The sequence below is a fragment of the Trachinotus anak genome, unplaced genomic scaffold (assembly GCF_046630095.1).
Source record: "Trachinotus anak isolate AG129_WGS33_773 ecotype Australia unplaced genomic scaffold, CSIRO_AGI_Tana_v1 ptg000014l, whole genome shotgun sequence".
Classification (NCBI taxonomy): domain Eukaryota; kingdom Metazoa; phylum Chordata; class Actinopteri; order Carangiformes; family Carangidae; genus Trachinotus; species Trachinotus anak.
Window position 1 is genome coordinate 5597184 of NW_027273865.1, and position 18896 is coordinate 5616079.

The following is an 18896-nucleotide window of genomic DNA, read 5'->3' on the forward strand; positions in this document are numbered from 1 at the left end:
TACAGCAGTCAGGATAGGTGCATGAATGTCTGCTTCAGTTGAGGACTATTGTGTATGAACTTACAGTATTAAATGACAAACACCTACAAGTCATATACATCATGTACTAGACTACACATCATGTATAGTACACAATATGATACCAACGAGAAGAGGAGACTGAAAATAATGAACAGGATAAACCTGAATGTTTGCTACATGTATGCAAATTGCAACTGCAACAGATTTTTTCAAATCATATTGTATGAAGTTAATTATTAAACAACACTTTTGTTTCCTGAAAAGGTATGTTTGATACATAAACAGAGCAAAATAGTGTTAATGAAAACTTGAGAGTTATCCGCTAGCTAGCTTGGTTAGCAAAGTGCATCGGAAATTCACATTAATTTTGATATCAAGGTGCAATGTAATTGTCTCTAACTTTTGGGGTGCATTATACACATTAAAATTCAGAAAATAAACATTTACTTACTGAAAAATTGGATATTAGGATCCTTAGTACCGAAGGTCAAACCAAAATCACAGTGAACCGAAAACTAAATTAAAATATCTCCTCCACCTACAACTAACGACAAAACAACACAACTGGGTGAAAACGATGCACAAACGACTCCAGCTGTCCTCCGGTGACCTGCCCTGTCTAAACAGCTTGTCAATCATTCCACACCAGGCTTGTCAATCAAAAAGGCACGCCCCCAAAATACCTCTCTGTAAGGCCTAATATCTTTTAGTGGAAATTAATGATAACCTGAATATAATTATACAATATTATATAGTATCCCACTTATGCTACTGTAGGTTAACAACAATATGTTTAAACACATCACAGTGTTGTACAGTACAGTGCTGCATTAGTCAGTTATAAAGGCTACAATGCCTGTGAAGACTTATCCAGTTCATGGTTATCCAAGACAAGTTGAATCAAGGGCAACTGGACTTGGTTGTAGATTCTCTATCCTTGAGTTGATGCTTGTTTCACCTCTCCCTCTCTTGTATCTAAAGTATCTACACCCAAATCCAGTTTCCCTCCATTCAACTCTTCTTGGAAAGGCTATAAAATCTGTTCTGCACAGTTTATACATCTGTGTTATTATTGTTAATGAAAATGAGCATGTACTGCATCTGGTATGAATGACAAAAACACTGTTTAGATTTAGCAGCAAAGAAAAACTAAAATTATTATTTAAACTATATATATAAAAAAAAAACATTGCATAAGACCTTGTTTAGATTCAAGCAATCAATCGATTTACATAGGTAACGAGAACATCTGACAGCGACTCTGTAGGAAATTATAGTGATATACTATGGATTTCCACTTTCAAAACTTTACCTGAATTTTAAATTCTCAGTGTTGCAAATATAATGAAAACTGGCACTGCTCAACAAATCTGTTGCCAGAAATGATTACGATGCAAATAAAAATGAAGCTAAACCTGGAATAATTTTTTTTAAAAAGGAGGCTTTAAGAGTATCTAAAAACAAAACTAAATTAAAAATAGCAATGATACAATTTAAACCACTGTGTATATACACCCTGGTACAGCCCTGTAAAGCTCATATGGGGGTCATCATAAAAACACCGCTCTGTCCCACAGTCAGGGTAAAGACCTCAGAAGAGAAGACTCTGGCCAGGGATCAAAATGATGCTCCTTTCTGGCATAATAGCACCGTAAGGTTTGGCGTGATTGAGACAAATGGAGTCATTTTCACTTTGATAATCCACCATAAGTCACCTCCCAACCTCTGCGCTGGAATGTGAGGATGAGAGGGACATTAGAGGAACGACACTCAAAGTAGACCAGACTGTTTGAGGGAGGGTGATTAGGTATATGGAGGAGGAGGGAGGACGTGTGTGTGTGTGCGCGTGTGTGTGTGTGTGTGTGTGTGTGTGTCTGTGTGTGGGTGTTGATTAGCGGTCTGTCACGTCACGTCTCTGTGCCACCTTCATTGCTATTCAAGGCCATGCCTGGCAAAAGGAATATGATTTTTTTTTCCCTTCTGTGCCTTCCTAGCAGGCATGAGAACGCCCTTACAGTGTGTTTATATCCTGCATGGTGGCCTTGAATCCATCAGACAGCAGCGGCTTGTCAGAAAAGTAACTGGCTCTCCTCATATCACCTGCCTGGAGCTGAGTTACTGACAGTCAGCAGCTCTTTAGGGGACTTCTTCATTTGAATTTTAGCGATTTAGCATGGTAGTTTGGGAAAACTGGAGTCATGCCTAGATAAGTGTGACGAGTGAGGGTGAAAAATGATAATAATTGTGGACATTTAATCAAATGTATCATTGGGTACCAAATAGGCATATCCAAATCCTGTCACACTTTTTACTCGGTCTGAGGTAGAAAAGTTAAATTTGTAGGGTAGAATTATAAAGAATTATCTTTACAAGCAGCTTTCTAAAACAGATCCAAGATTTGGATTAGTTATTCCTTGTACATATGGAATCCTGAAGTTTAAAGGTCCCATATTGTGTAAAGTGTTTATGTGTTTTTTTTAAATTATGAAGCAGGTCTAGGCTCTATATTATTACTGTCAAAGTATCAAAGTGTTCAGTCCATGGAGAAAAACACAGAGTTCATATTGAGCAAATGAGCCTTAAAATGAGCCGTCAGGACTTCTGTAACTTTGTGATGTCACAACAAAGCAGTCAGCGCTCTCAGCTATGTGCCAAGTTCTGTCTACCTGGACCCACCGTCCATTTGCAGGATTTGATTTCTCTGAATGTTTACCTGAAATCTGCTATATTTTTATTTGATCACTCAGAAAATAGTCAGCCAATCAATGTGATTGGCTCAACAACCTGTTGTTACTTGAGCTCCCGAGAGAAGTCTGAGAGAGGAGATGTAAAACTACACTGAGATGGTTTTTGGTTCTTAAAAACCACAAATATATCTTCTTATGGATATCAACACTTCAAATAAAACACAGGTAAAGTGCAAAATATGGGACCTTTAAAGATATTAATTGCAACCAACTGGGTGTACAGGGTGTACAGCACTGGTTTGAGGCTGCTTTTTCCATTATAACACTGGCATTATTAAATGTGATAATAATTCGTCATATCATTCTGTATATTAACAATATTGTGACGTGTTGGGATATTTACATCATGAGTATGTATAGTAGTGCCAGGCATGCCTGAAAGCAACAATTAGTTTACTGCCAGCTCCATTGTGGAGGTGTTAGTTCCAAAAAAAGGGTGCAGCTTTGCTTGTGTGACTGGTCAGATCGACAACAAACCATAGTAATATGTAAGCTGTGTAAGAAGAGGTTAACAGCAAAAGTGGGCAACATAATGAACTTTTAATTTCAAGCAGAATCCCCCAGTGGAAAAGAAGCAGTGCCAGAAACCACATGAGCAGTGAGCAGTAACCAAACAGCTGGTCTAAACAAACTACTAGCTCAGGTTTTTCTAAATCAGTGGCATAATCATGGCAATAAATATTTTTTTTGTATTTTTTACATTTTGATAATGTCATAAATGTTCTTATTTAAGTGAAAAGCAGTTGCGCCCTATATGGTTGAATGCATCACAAAAATCCATAAACTATCTGCTTTAAAAGGCCACTTTTGTTTGGACCTGGGTTTAATTATCAGCTGTTGGCTGTGGCCCTTTCCCCCTTTTATCTTGGAGAGAATCTAATAGAACATTATTGACCAGGTGGAAAATTGTCTTGCTCACCAAGACACGAATTCATCATATACTCAGCATATTAGAAGTAAATGTGGGACATAATAGGAATCAGACAGCCTTTACAAATGACTTGTCATTTCCTGGACATTATAATTTATTTCTGGGAATGAGGGCAATAAATGATATTGCATGTATTTGATGTGTATGCCATATAGACAGCCATAACACAGAAACAATTACAGAGCACATGACTTATTCTCATTTTCCACAGAGAACCAGGCTAACTCTGCGGGGGCCAACATAAATATTAGCCTGCTCTCACCTCTCTCTAGAAAAATCATTGTGGGCCATGTATAATTCATCACAGATGAGTTGTTTCAAAGAATCAGAATCAGAATCAGAATCAGAATCAGAATCAGTTTTATTGCCAAGTATGCTTTCACATACAAGGAATTTTTTCTGATGATTGGTGCAATTGATCAGCAACAGTGGGGCTCTCTAGCCTTGTTGATGAGGCTAATAGCAGATGGGAAATAATAAAGTCATTACGAACCTAAAATTGCGCCCTGACACAAAGGACAGAAAAAAAAGAAAATTAATGGATCTGATTTATGATGAAAGTCTGGATTTATAAAGCTTGAAGGAGGCAGAGGCTCCATATTCAAACAGCCATGTGTCTCAATGTTGGGAGCTGGGATCAAAAAGACCTAAATGTACAAGTCCTAAAGGTCTAATACTGTATAAAGTGAAATTTCCATGTGTTTTTTTTATTATAAAGCAGGTCTAGGTTCTATATTTATACTGTGTAAGTATCAAAGGGCTCAGTCCACAGAGAAATGCACACAGCCCATATTCAGAAACTGTACCCTAAAACGAGCCTCAGAGCCTCTCTTCTTATTGGCTCACAGACCTGTTGTTACTATAGCTCCAGTGAGAAGCCTGACAGAGGAAATGTAAAATTACACTGTGACGGTTTTGGGCACTTAAAACCACAAATGCATCTTCTTTTGGATATCAACACTTCAAATAAAACACCAGAAAAGCATGAATGAAAAAAATGAAAAAATGAAAAAAATGTCATCTTTCTGAAAAGTTGGCTTTATTTCTTTGTTGTGGTCATGTCCAAACCCCAGATTTTTCCAAATGTAAAGATTTCAGCAGTTATCAGAAAAGGTCTCAACCCATGAGGAATCTGTCACCATTCAAGTTATACATTTAAGTTGAATATTTTAATCAAACAGTGACAAAATGTAATGAGAATTTTAAACTCCTAGCTGGTTTACTCCTTATGAACTGAGGTAAACTTATTCCAACATGCTGTCTAAAACAAGCAAAGCAATGTCACTGGTTCTGTTTGTCTGGAGGAGTCATTGTGAGAGGAGAGAAGTGAATAGCTGCTCATTAGACTCAGGGATCCTCGCATCTCCTGACGCCTGCTCTCTGAAACACACTCCAGAGAAACAAACTCTGCACTCTCCCTGTTTTCCAATACGTATTTTTGGAGGAACATTCACTGACATTGCTACAGTAGGAATTTTTTATATTAAACTTGGTTAACACACAAAAACTGCTGAGCTGGTCTTCAGGATCTTTAAGTCTCTATAATTATTGTACAAAACTAAGCTTTGCACTGATAAACACATTGGTCAACTGTATAATCACTGAACAAAGGAAGAAGCACACAAATTAAAAACAGAAAATGACAAATTTTATGACTTATGTTAAAACTTATGTTTGCCCAAAAGAAACATAGTAGGACAATGAATTATGTATGGTAAAGCACGGACTGACCACCTATTTTTTCCTATTAAGTGTTCATGTAAATTTTATGTTAAACATGGAAGATACACTTTGTATCAGGTGGAAAATCCCGGTGACTTCAAATTTTTTGTTTTATTTGTGCTCTGCTTTCCCAGCAAATTGACAATACTGAACACAGCTCTACCACACTATCATTAGCCTAACTGTATCAGATGTTAGTGTTTCTTCCAACAACTCCTCCAACCTGAACAACAGGTCGTTTTTTTCAACCCTCTGATACGACCCATAGGGGTGTCTCCTGAAAGAACTCCCCTATGGTGGCACTTGTACTGGACCTTGGTTGTCATGGTTACAATAATAAACACATGGACTGCACTGAGAGCAGTTTACCTACCTTCGTCACCATGGTTACTATAATAACGATTATAGCTTGGTAAGGTTTAGGCACAAGAACTACTTGGTTAGGTTTAGGAAAAGATGGTGATTTGTGCTTCCTCAACATTAGGAGATCTGATATTTGTTGTCATGGTTACAATAATAACAATGTTGTTCACTTTAGAAACAACATAAACTGCTACTTTCACAGAGGAATCAAACACCACTCTCCTGTGTCATATTCCCGGTTTTGGTCTCTGTAGCCAATTTCCTCCTTCATGACACGGGTGTGAAATCTCTATAACTCAGCTGTTTAAATTGAATTAAGGATTAAAGTTATCATAATCGAGGCCAAACCGCTTTGAGTGGCAGGTGGGTGAGCACATGCGTGCCACAAACTGGCATGTACTGAAGTCTTGGTGCCACACACACTCCACCGCTTTGCCCATTTTTGGATGGCGACGATGGAGCAGCTCTTCAAAACCACTCATCAAAAATATATGAGTAACATCACAGAAGCTACGTCCATCTTCAAATACAGTCGATAGTGAAAACATAACCTTCTTGGCGGAGGTCATGATCAAATGAATAATAACCATTCTTTAAGGGTATGAACCTTTGTGCTTTGTGCCGAAAGGTTTAAGAAAAAAAACTGACTGATCCACCAGAGAGTCAGACATTAACAATCCAACTTTGTTGTTGCAGGAGGAAATTCATTTCCATAAATATTCCTCCTCAGGGCTGCAATAACACCTCTTATGAAAAGTGGGCGTAGAGTAAAAAAGCACACAATGATTATAGTGGAAACAGCTCCAAAATAATCTCAGTCATGCTGTTTTGTCAAAGAGGTGTAAGGCCCCTCATCAGTCATTTGTCCTGGCTGTCAGTTTACCCGTAGGAAACATGACTGTAGACAAACTCAACAACAAGCACATTAGTCTTTGCTCAGTTTGCTTTGCTTCACTAAGACTATCCCAGCAGAGCAACATGTAAACACAATTTGAAATCAAAGTCGGACATGTCAATCCACTTTGGATCCACCAATTTTCAAGGCCTGAATCGGCCATGTGTCTCAATGAAAAAGCTCACAGGTACAAAAATGTCAAATGACAGTCTCCACCCTGTTGGTGCTGTCCATCCTCTGGCTGACAGGAGCACTTTCAAGCGCCTCTTCTGTGACCGATTCCTCCCGGTGCGACTGTAAGATGACTAGCTTAGAAAAAAGCCCTTTGGTTCTCATTGACTGATACCAAATTATAATGTTTGTTGTCACGTATGAATGATGAAATATCTTGACATTCTGTCGTATTATCTACATTAATGTATAGTTCTGGAAACAAGCATAAGCCTTTCACACTCCTCTTCTGCATCTGTCAGTTCCTCAAGTGCTACGTCTTCCTCATTAGCACAGACATAAACTGATAATCCAGTCAATAATAAACACCATACTGCTGAGTGGGTATGAACTACTGTGGCGAACCTCATACTTGCACATTTGAAGGCTCATTTTTCAAACCACTGAACCAGTGTAAACCAGACCTGCAACGTTTGAACAAAAAAAGTGTACATCCATGTGGTGTCAAGACTCCGAGCTTATCACAAACTCTGCACATGCCTGTGCTGTTAAGACTTTGACATATAAACGTCTGATTTACGCCGTCAACAGTGTTTAATACTTCAGCATTTGTTGACATTTGATAAACTTGAAACTTCATGTTAAAGTTATGAGCGTCAATTTGCATTTTGTGCTTATTGAGGAGGAAAATACAAGCCTGCGTTCAAGAGATTATTCTTTAAACTGCTGAGAGCTAAGACTAACACTGAATAGGTTCAGGTGGCGTTAGGTCAGACACAGAAAGTTCACTGAGGTTTTCTTACAAACAGACTCTTGTAGTTTTAATATCGTGGAGTAATTGGCATGAATAACTGAACAACTGAACACTGCACAAGCTGAGTCAGACAGAAGGATGAAGGTGCTCATGAATTATACAGTCGCATAAAAACAGGTTTAAATTCATTTCAGTCACAGAACTTAAGCAAAGGCAAAAGATTACACTTTCAGGTTTATATAATTATATAATTATGCATAATCATTAGGCCAGAACTGAAACTCAAAGCTCTACAAAGTGCCCCAGCAGAGCCTAAAAAGATGCTTCTAAAAGCTGTGCTAAAAGCACTTTTTCCCTGGATGCCGCTTCGCACTTTAGAGTTCGGCTCAGGCTGCTTATTTCTGTCCGAATCTGATCTGAGTGTGGGAGAGTAGTAAGCTGAGCACGACCTAAACCCTACAGGCTAAGTTTGTGTTACCCTGTAACACAGCTGTTCTTACCATGGTAACAGCTGGCCTGTTTACCGTGATTGCACCTGTGTGGGCACCTTGTAAATGTTTTATATAGGCTATAGGTAGATTGTTTTAAAATGCACATTATGCAACATCATCACCAGAGCCCATCCTAATTAGTAGTACAAAAGTCAAATGTGACCAATGTAACCGAACGAGGCCCCCACTGGGTTTGGGTTTGGTATCCACCCTCTGCTGCATCTTATTGGCCCCCTGCAGCCTAATATGAATACAAGCACAATACAATATTGTGTTGTGTATTGGAGCAGCTGTGGCTCAGGAGGCAGAGCGGGTCGTCCACTAATCAGAAAGTCGGCAGTGGCGAGATACTGGACCCCAGAGATCTCCTGATGTAGCATCGCTGTGTGCGTGTGTGTGTGTGGTAGAAAAGCGCTGTATGAGTGTGTGGGTGAATGGGTGAATGTGGCTTGTAGTGAAAAGCGCATTGAGTGTTCAATAAGACTAGAAAAGCGCTGTATAAGTGCAGCCCATTTTGCAATACAATATTTCCTCACATTGCCTTTGTCCTCAAAGGCCTCTCACAGCTGCAATTTGCACTGATACTGATTTTCTTCATAGATTTTCAACAGTTTCATAAAGCAGATAATTTCAGTTTGTTTTCTGTGGCTCTGCTGCGACTTCATGAGTATTATTTGGTTTAACACAGTTTCAATGGCCTGATTCTCTGAAGTGAAAGTCCGATATAATCACATCTAGTATTGTAGGTAATGTAGCCTGTTTTGATATTTTGAGATCTTTACCACTAGTGGGGCAAAACTGTACTGTGATGCCTGAAGATGGCATCAGATTCTTATAGTGTTCTTTTAAGGTGGCTTTGAGCTGAATGACACCATTTACATGTTAGTATGCTGTGAAACCTACTTACATGCTGTATTATACCATGTCACTATAACAACAACCATGTTGACAGGTGCTGGAGGTTATGACAACATTAAGCTGTATTCACCCCTACTGTAATGTTAACATGTTTAAGACTGAGGGAATTCATTCATGTGTTTTTATGGCGTTAAGGACTGACAAGCTGAAACAGAATTTCTGGGGACCATGAAAGTTTGTTTTTCATAAAAATATTCTTCACCAAAACCTGCCTGCATGGCTTATAACAAATTAAGGAAAATTAGCATCAGCCCGTCTGGCCTGATTACTTAAAAAAAAAATTGGAACAGTGTTTTCTAGACAACCTCCTCGAAATATTTTAGTTTTGGACACGATCCCTGCCAAACAAATTATGTTCAATTAACGCGCTCAAATGTTTGGCTCGGCGCATCTTGAATAATAACACAAGTACCAGCATCACCATCAACCCACTGCAGCTCACTGTGCACTCCACAAGTGAAATGATGGGATAAATCTCAAGCAGACAGAGATAGAACACACTGTGTTTGACAAATCATGACTTATGACTTTTCAACACGTAATGGCTTATGAGTTTCCACAAGTTATGAATTATGACAGTGCTTAAATGATCTGCATTTCCTCCAGTCATGCTGCTGTGTACCTCACTGTACTCAGGTCAGTGGCATAAATCACCATCTCAATGATGAGAAACAATCCGGCTCAGGGATTAATTAGCACAACGTGAGGGACATTGACCTGTAATTAAAAGAACGCAGGAGCCTTGATCTTCTTAAATATATTAAAAAATCCACACACCTTCAGTAATTATCACACGCAGGAGGAAAGTCTTTGCATGATAAATCTGGAAAACCCAAGTAAGGTCAATCTATCCTGGAAATTAAACAAAAACAAAATGACAGATGTTATCCAATGTAATTGTAAGAAATATAGTTTAATCTATATAATAGATGTGTATTTAAGAGATTAAATAAATATAAAAGTTGTATCCATGTCTGTATCAGAGTCCAATAGTGTGTTTATTCTTCATGAGGCCCTCTTTTTGCTTATTGTCCTGAAGATGATTAGCAAAACAGAGGAAAATAAAATGTTAGCAGTTGTTCAATTACAAGCTCATAATTATCCAGACGGGATAATTAGATACATTAACACACTGTTCAAAAGCAGATACGAGTGAGTAGGAAGGTGAGCGTGTGACAGTGGGTGAATCATTATCCCATCACTCCAGCTGGTGAGGATGTGACACTTCGCCTGACATTAGTGGAATGAGAAAAATCTCTCAGCTACGACAGGAACTGAGCCGCTCGCTCGGTTAAAGAAGACTGAACCGCAACATAATATGAAGTTCACGCGAGTTAGCCGGGGTCTGCTGGTGTCACACTCCTGCAGAGTGAATCCTGCTCTGCTCTGCTCTGATGGAGACAAACTCAGACAGCCTTGGCTGGGGATAATAAATACTTCATTGTGAAACCCTACAAAATGCCAGATGGAGGATAATTTCATCTGTGAAACACTGTCAAATGCTATGATAACTGTGGATTATAATAAGGGTAACATTAAATGCATGTTTATAGAAAAGGTTGGGTATTCAAACAGACTCAGACTTTGTTGTTAAGAGGCTTGATCAGTCATGAAACTACAGAGATTTGTGGTTTTATAAAACGCCTTCAAGCATTTTGTTCTTACTCCTCAGTGTCTACTTGGTTTTCTTTGATGAACATAAAGGTTACCACATCTCTGAAACTCAAGAAAAATAACATTTACCATTTCACTTGAATATTCTAATAACTCTACAATGAACTGTGGCCGACTGAGTCAATCAAGAAGAGCTTAATGGGTTTTTTATTCTTCAAAGGCAGATCATTAAAATGAGATGTGTTGAATGAATGTACTCTAGTAAAGCTGAGAGAAGATTTAAAGAGGAAGTTAAGCGGATATTGACTCTTCCTTTATAAAAAGTTCTGCAGACCATTTTTAGCATTATCATAGAGTTCTAAAGAGTCCTATTTATTTTCCTGTCAGGTGCAGAACATACAGTGCCGCTATACCTGCACTGAAAGCTAATGATCAAAGAAGCAGAAAAATAGTTAAAGATCTTAAAAGTTGCTTGAAAGAACTTAACAATCATCAAATGAAGCGAAAGTTCAAGCTCCTTGCGCAGTATCTCTAAGGTCCATGAGCTCATTCTCGTCTTCATCCAAACACAACCTGACACAGTAAACTTCCTCCAATCATATACAGTCAAACTTTAAAAATGCTCTCCCTCTCCGCTGTCATTCAGCTGTCATTTCAGCACCGCAAAGAAGTTGTGACCCACCTCCACCTATCTATCTCCAATCAAACCATCCGATCAGATGTTTCCTTCTCATGGAGACATTCCCATCCTCGAGCTCCATTCCTCATCATCAGCACCAGTGATAGTAACAGGAAGCACCTTACTCCTATGGACCGTTAATGATGGTGATCCACTTACTGTCGGGGTCTAAGCACCAAAGTCCATTCTCTCTGTTCACAGTAATTATCATTTTACTTCCAATTTCTCATACTTTTTTGTTTCTGTCATTTGTCTCTCCTGATCAAAATTAAAATACAAATATTTTACTGGTCCAGGCCCCAGGCCCAACAATCATTTTCATTATTCATTACATTTATTATGTTAACATGTTAGCAAAGAATTGCCTATTTACACACCCAGCAGACACAGAGCAATATTAGCATTAAGTCTTCTGTCCCACTGATGGTTACTGTCTAAGTCTGATATTCACACTCCTTCTAAATCCTATTTGGTTTTCAACTACTCCACTATCTGTGTCTTGATGTGTCAAATGTTTTACTTTCTTTTTTTTTTTTTTTTTTTTGCTATAAACAGCTGCTGCTGCTGTTAGAAATGAGCTGTTGGACTGAAATGTGCCGTAAGACCAAAACATGAGCAAAAAGAGGCTAAAAAAACTCCACACCTGCAGAACTGCGTGATTATTTACTGTGCATTCCTCTATACAACCTCCTTCACATTAGTCATTATCATATTTTGTGTTACTACAACACTGATAAGACACACGGAAAAATCATTTTATAAGCTTGAAAGATTTGTTGATTGACAATCCAGTGTAGTTTCTGAATTGTGATGAGTGGGACATAGTGAGGCAGCAGCATGCGTCCTCCCAGTTCATGGTTTATTCAGTGTTTGCTGAACTGTTAGGTGGGCTTTCGAGCAGATGGTGTCATTCTTCTTCACGTATACTTGTACTGCTGTGATCATTTCCATTCTTTTATTGTTGGCGAAAGTTAAAATTTACGTTCCTCAGAGCAGATGTAACGTTTTATTATTTTAGGGCTGGTTTATGCAAAAGATGGTTGAGCTGGTTTTAGGACCAGGACAGGAAAACTGTACCATGCCCACCTACCAGGAAGTAAAGACAAAATGCTGTAACAAATCCACCATACACTTAAAAACACTTTCACTTCACAACAATTATTCAAGCAGGATGACTGAATGACTGAGCACAAAATGAATACATAGAAAGAGTCTGAGTCATGCACCAGAGTCCATTAACAAAGTAAACTAACCACAAAACCGTAATACCTCAAGCAAGTAATTGTCTGTGAGGCGTGTGCAGAAATAATCATGATAAATCATGGTTGGCAGTCCATTTTTTCCCCTGAATATGCTCCACACATCAGATGAGGTGCTTGCTGCCAATTCTTGCTTTTAGGCATTAATTCATCAGAGAAGAAAAGTGGGTTTGTAAGTACAGAAGTAACCAATCCCAACTCAGCCAAACCCACAACCACCAGCCTCACTTGGAGGGGTAAGAAAAAAAAAAACAAAAAACCTTTTCAGGCTAACGGTTCTTGTGCACAAGCCAAGGTCACTGCAGCAGTCAAATGGGGCTGGCAGCAAATTTGCCCAGCCTGCACTCGAACCTCTGAAGAGTCGTGTCGTCGCGGTGTAAACCACGAGCTCCTGCCCCCCATAGGGAATAGGCCAGGTCAAGCCGGATGATTACATCAACTGGACGCGGGCTTGCCAAGTGTTACTATCAGTGCCAAACGTTCGGTTCTCCCCCTCACACCTGCTCGATTTGTCATCATTCCCATTATGCTCTCTCACTCTTTCTATTGTCAGCACATTCATCACTCTCCGTCAGAGTCAATCCATTTCACTCTCGTGCAGATATTTTCTCTCTTCTTTTTTTGTTTCTTATGCCACCAATTCCTCTCTCACTCTGAGTCTCCTCAGATTCTCAAAGCCCATATGGCTGTCCAAAGGCACATCTGTCAGGGTCACATATTACCATCATCAGTCACAATATCACTCAGAGGACATCAGACGCTGTATATTAAGCACTTGTTTTGCGCTGCCCTTCAAAAGGCACAGAAACAGTGCGAGTATGGAGTGAAATAAAGTAGACTGTATTTCCTTTAAGGTGATTTATAGATTGCATTAGTACAGACAAGTAGAGAAGAATCTCTGGGCTTGTCAAACTTTGACTGAACACATGAAACCAAAATCCTTTAACCAATCATACATTCATTTTTTGGTGAATATGGTCCCTTTGGTTTTCAGATCCGGTGCAGGACACAGAGGAACACCTCAGTTTGCTCAAAGTGAACCCCTGACCACAGTGTTTAAGTACAGCACAGACCAAGGACTTCTTCGTTGAACAGCGGCCATATACAACAAGACCTTTCATTTGAAAAAAGCACTCTGAAATTTGGGCCTTGGTTTCCAGGAAAAAGAAACTGAAGGTTGAAGAATGAAATTAATTATCATGACTCTTTTTCCCTGCTCCACTTTGCAGTTATTATTATCTTTCAGCCGAGACATACAGCATTCGTTTCTTCATATCCGGTTCAATTCATGACTCACGACACTGAAAAGTTAAAGAGAATAAAGTTTTACCTGCCAGAAGATGGTATCTATTGTGCTGCCCAGGAAGCCTTCTCTTGTTTCAGACGACAAAAGTTTGGGGCCAAGGATCGTCATGAACTCCTCGAAGTCCACCTGTCCATCACCTGACATGAGAAAGCACAGATTATTGATCATCGATGATGGACTGATACACTGATCCACATTGTTTGCAACTTCTGTCAATGGATGCTGACTGTAAACAACATTTTAACTGACCAAACTACGGTGGCCCTGAGAGCTCAACACTCTGCAACTTAACAACATGCAAACAGACAAAACACGAGCAAATCCAGGAAACATCATCATCAATTAGTCAACACTTGTGCTGCAAATGCACACAACACAGGCAACTACAGTAGCGTGCTCCAAGTAGCACAGACAACAACAGAAATGTTTCCAGGGGACACAAATAGTGATGAACCCAGCTGTGACACACTTACATGGATGCATTATATTACATGCATCCATGCGCACGTATTGATCAATGCTTTTATTGAACATGTGTGTACCAGCCAGGTTTGTCATTTTTTTGTGTCCCCTGGAAACACTTCCGTTGTCATCTACTTGCCGCATGCTACTGTATTGGGTTGTGCTGTAATTATTTGCAGCGTGTTCATCTATTTGGTTGTGTTGCGAGTATTTGCAGCACATTTGTGTATTTGGTTGTGTTGTGTGTATCTGCAGCATGTTTGTGTATTTGGTTGTGTTATATTTGCAGCCAATGTCTTGTCAATTTGATGTTTTCTGAATTTGATTGTGTTTTGTCTGTTTGCCTGTAGTTTCTTAAGTTGCAGTGGGTTGAGCTCTCAGGGCCACTGTACCAAACCCACCCTCAGCATCCATAAATAAACCTCGTCCCAGCTCCTCCCTACTCATTATCCATCCATTAAGCTGATAGATGGTTGTTCTGTGAAATACAGAGCACCATCCAGGCTGCATAACATTAAGGCAACCATTTTTTTTAGCTCTGAGTGTGTTAGTTCAGCCCTCTTATCTTGATCTCAACTTTACCATCTAATGCAGTGAACATCATTCGGACAGCAAGAACAAAGTCTCACTGGTATCCCTTCATTGGTTTGGAATGAGAGGCGAGGCAGAGTGAATGACAAATTATGTTCCTGTCCTGAACAAGTATGGCTGATGTGCCCCTGAGCAGTGTACTCAGAAGCTAACAGCCTGCAGCTTATTGTGTTTAACTCCATGAAAGTGAAGCCAGGTGTTAAAAGAAAACAAGGACACAGCAATGAACTTTTCCGGGATTAAATAAGTGTAAAGCACGGAGCCAAACGAAGCCTTCGTTTTTCCTCCTGTGAATGTTTGTAGAGGCTCAGTTATTACGCTCATTGTTGATGCTTAAAGGAAAATATGGAAGCTGTTTGTGGACACTTCAAATCTCACAGTTCATTCAATTCACCATTTAGGACTGAGACAAGAGATAAATAACAGTGAGCTCTGACTAACTCTGTAATAGTGGACATGAAGCAGATCAAAGTTTACAGCTTTTGTACCACTAGCAACACAGAGTTCCTGCAGCGAATATTGATTCCAGCAGTACTGATCTGGGAGCCTACTAAAAGCCTGGTTGTTGAAGCTACTGCCAGAACAAAGCATCAACACTCTGCAGAAAACAATTACAGCTAAAAGATCATAGATTCATATTAATGTGGTTGAATATTCTTGAATCGTTTTCACTTTTATTCTTTGGGTGGAAAGTTTTCACAAGTGAGGTGTCTTTATTTGTCTGATTTAAAGGTCCTATATTTTAGAGAGTGAGATGTTCATGTCTTTTTTTAACATAAAGCACAGTGCTATATAAACAATGTGAAAGTATCTAAGAGTGCAATCCACAGCCCATATTCAAATACTGTATCTTAATATGAGCCATCAGGACTTCCGTAACTTTGTGATGTCACAACAATACAGTCATCATCCTCAGCCATGCACCCAGCAAAATACACGTGGACCAGGGGTCCAACCTTGCAGGATTTGATTTCTCCAAATATTTACCTGAAATCTGCTGTGTCTTTATTTGATCACTCAGAAAAGTCAAAGCAAGTCAGCCATCAGAAGTGAGCCTCAGAGCCTCTCCTCTGATTGGCTCACTGACCTGTTGTTACTAGAGCTTCAGAGAGAGGCCTGAGAGAGGAGATGCAAAACTACACTGAGATGGTTTTTGGTACTAAAAACCACAAATATATCTTGTCATGGAAATCAACACCTAAAATAAAACAGAGAAGTGTAAAATATGGGACCTTTAACTATCTGTATGTTTTGATGCACATTTCAATGTTTCAAATCCTAGTTTGTTCACTCTGTTTTCTTTTTGTGTCTCTCATGTCCCCATTGTAAACTTTTTTTACTCCTCTCTTCTTCCCACCTGCTCTTCCTCCCCTGTAGATGAGGCTGGGACCTTGTCAGTGGAAAATTACAATGCAGGACAACTCAATCTGCCCACACCTACAGTAACTCTGCTCCTGCTCCGACTGTGATGCCCATTCTGCAGCATCCTGGCACTGTAACATTTGATGCTATTGACTGCACTTGCATCTATGCATATTCAGTAGGGCAAATGCAGGGCTACGGGCCAGATGAAGCTGTATTAAGACCCAGGAGTGTCAGGATGGGATGAAGGATAGATGGCAGTAGATATAAAGGTGGGTGTAGTGGGTGCAGACATGTAGCAGGGGAGAGCCTGATATCTTTCTTAAGAGTTTGTGGGAGACCAAACCAGAACTACAAGGACAGTAGATGCTGAATTTCAATTACTATGGGATGATCATGTTGCTCTGTGTCTGCTGGGTGTGTAAGCAGGCAGTAGTTTGTTAACAGGTTAGTCATACTGACTTGACAACATTTCAGGGCTGTGAGATTTCTGTGAGATTGTTTTCTAGCCTGTGTGGTGTTCAAAAATGTATTTATTGCAACTTTATTCTTACTATGAAAACTGTGTCATCATTATTAGCCCTCAGCCAGTCTACCAATGAAATAAAAACGACTTGTTCCATAATTCTCCATATATACTGTACTATGCATCTTCCATGACATGTAAAGTATGCTGGCAGTGTCTGCAGCCTCCTGGCAGTTTTGTGTGGAAATAAGAAGATGAATGAATGAATCACAAGTTTTTAAGTCAAAATCTCACCATTTAACAATTTGTTCTGACTGTGTTAATCCTCATAACATTATAGTCATCTACATATTTTTAACTTCCAATCCAAACTTAGTGGTGCATAAAGTATTATATAAATATTATGTTAGGTTTTATAATTGCAACGATTTTATGCTGCGTTACTTTATATCATAGGTGTGAAAATGATGCATTAATCCAAACCTTTGTGCATTAATGTTCCCCAATGCAGGACAAACACTGATACCTGTTGAACTGTGTTTGTTTGGCTGTTTTAGCAGCAACTGAAACTTTTACTTCCAGCACACAGGTTGAACCAGCTACTGTAATATTACTGCACTGATTTGCTGATCAGTTTCACAACGTGCAAAACTGAATATTCTAATAGTTTTTATAAATAGACCGTAAACACCTGCTGACAGTCAGCTGACATTTTTTACACTTGGTATTTTGCGGTTGATTCTCCAACATGAAACTGCTTCATTTTTATTGTTACTTCATGTAGTACCAGACGTACAGTGCATTAAAAATCCTACTAATAAACAACATCCCTTCAACATCTGGTAACACTGTGGAACATTCACCTTAAAATCCCTGTCTGCTTTTCCTAACACATTGCAGTTACATACCAGCTCTTATTTTGATGAGTCTGCAGTTTGTGACAGCTCAGTATTATGCACAAAATCACTGAGTCACTTTCTGTGTCTGTCATAGTCCAAGCCACCTGCCTTTGACCAGTCTCTTCCTGTGTTATGTCACAGCTGAGCATCCTGTTTCAGATGGAGACAGGACGATTAATTATTGAAGAATGGTGCAAAATCACATTCCCTTCAGGTAAAGACAAAAAAGTCAGGTACAAAACAATACATGCCTACAAAGAGACAAACTTAGAGTTAAAGTTAGAGAGATCCATGGGCTCAAGATCATTAACACTTGAAGAAAAGGTACAGAATGTGTGATCTATGCTTAAAACAAAGGCTGCTGCAATGCTGCGATCTGGAACAAAGAAGAGGAGTCACACCTGTACGTGAAGGACATACAGAGCTCAATAACAATCACATGGATTGGGGGGGCAGATATCCATCAGTATCTTCTAGAGATCAGCCGGACTTGGCCGCTGGGCTCAGAATCGATGGCCGTGAACGAGGGTCCAGTCCTCACAGCTGCCCACTTGGCCGAGATACGGTCACTATCATCCATTCTCATTCATCAGCTAATGCCCCTCCTCCCCTGCACACCGGGTCCCTTTCATCACTGGCTCTTCATCACTGTGTCTATACACACATGCATATGAGAGGATAATTTCACCTCCTGCTTTGTTGATAACCAAAAACAACAACAGGCCAGATTTAAAAACAAAACAATAAAAAAAACATATTAGTCAAGTCTGTTTTATATTGTGATGAACTGTTCTTACATTATTCTCTGACAAACAGAACTGGTTATAGCCCTCTGTGTTGTCATGTGGACATAAGTGAATAAAGAGAAAGAAAGAATGAATGAATGAATGAATGAACTAACTTGGGCTACATGTAAGGATTATTGGAATTAATCTGGCCATTTACTTCCTGATTAAAATGATATATAATCTAATAATCTATTCGTAATGTTAGCAGTGAAATAGTGAAAAGGGTCTTAAATGTTAACTGTGCTGCAGTCCAGTGTAGAATTACTGTATTACTTTGTGGTATCTGATTACATAATAGATAAATGTCTTTGTAAGAATTTGTATTTGTTTATAGCAACTTTATATGGGCATGTTTTGTTTTATTGCTTTCAGCCTTTTTCCAAAGGGCAGTTACAGTGGTGGGCATCATAGACTGTATATAGAGATGGATGTAGGTTACATGACGTCACCCATAGGT

General features: G+C 39.3%; 1 protein-coding gene across 3 annotated transcripts in view; it reads right to left on the reverse strand.

Moving 5' to 3' along the window:
* caln1 (calneuron 1) overlaps window positions 1-18896 on the reverse strand; it is a 70608-nt gene that overhangs the window by 27655 nt on the left and 24057 nt on the right. For all 3 annotated transcript variants that reach the window (XM_071496858.1, XM_071496857.1, XM_071496856.1), the window contains exon 4: window positions 13896-14008. In XM_071496858.1, coding sequence (XP_071352959.1) covers window positions 13896-14008 — 113 coding nt within the window. The remainder of the gene's footprint in view (window positions 1-13895; window positions 14009-18896) is intronic.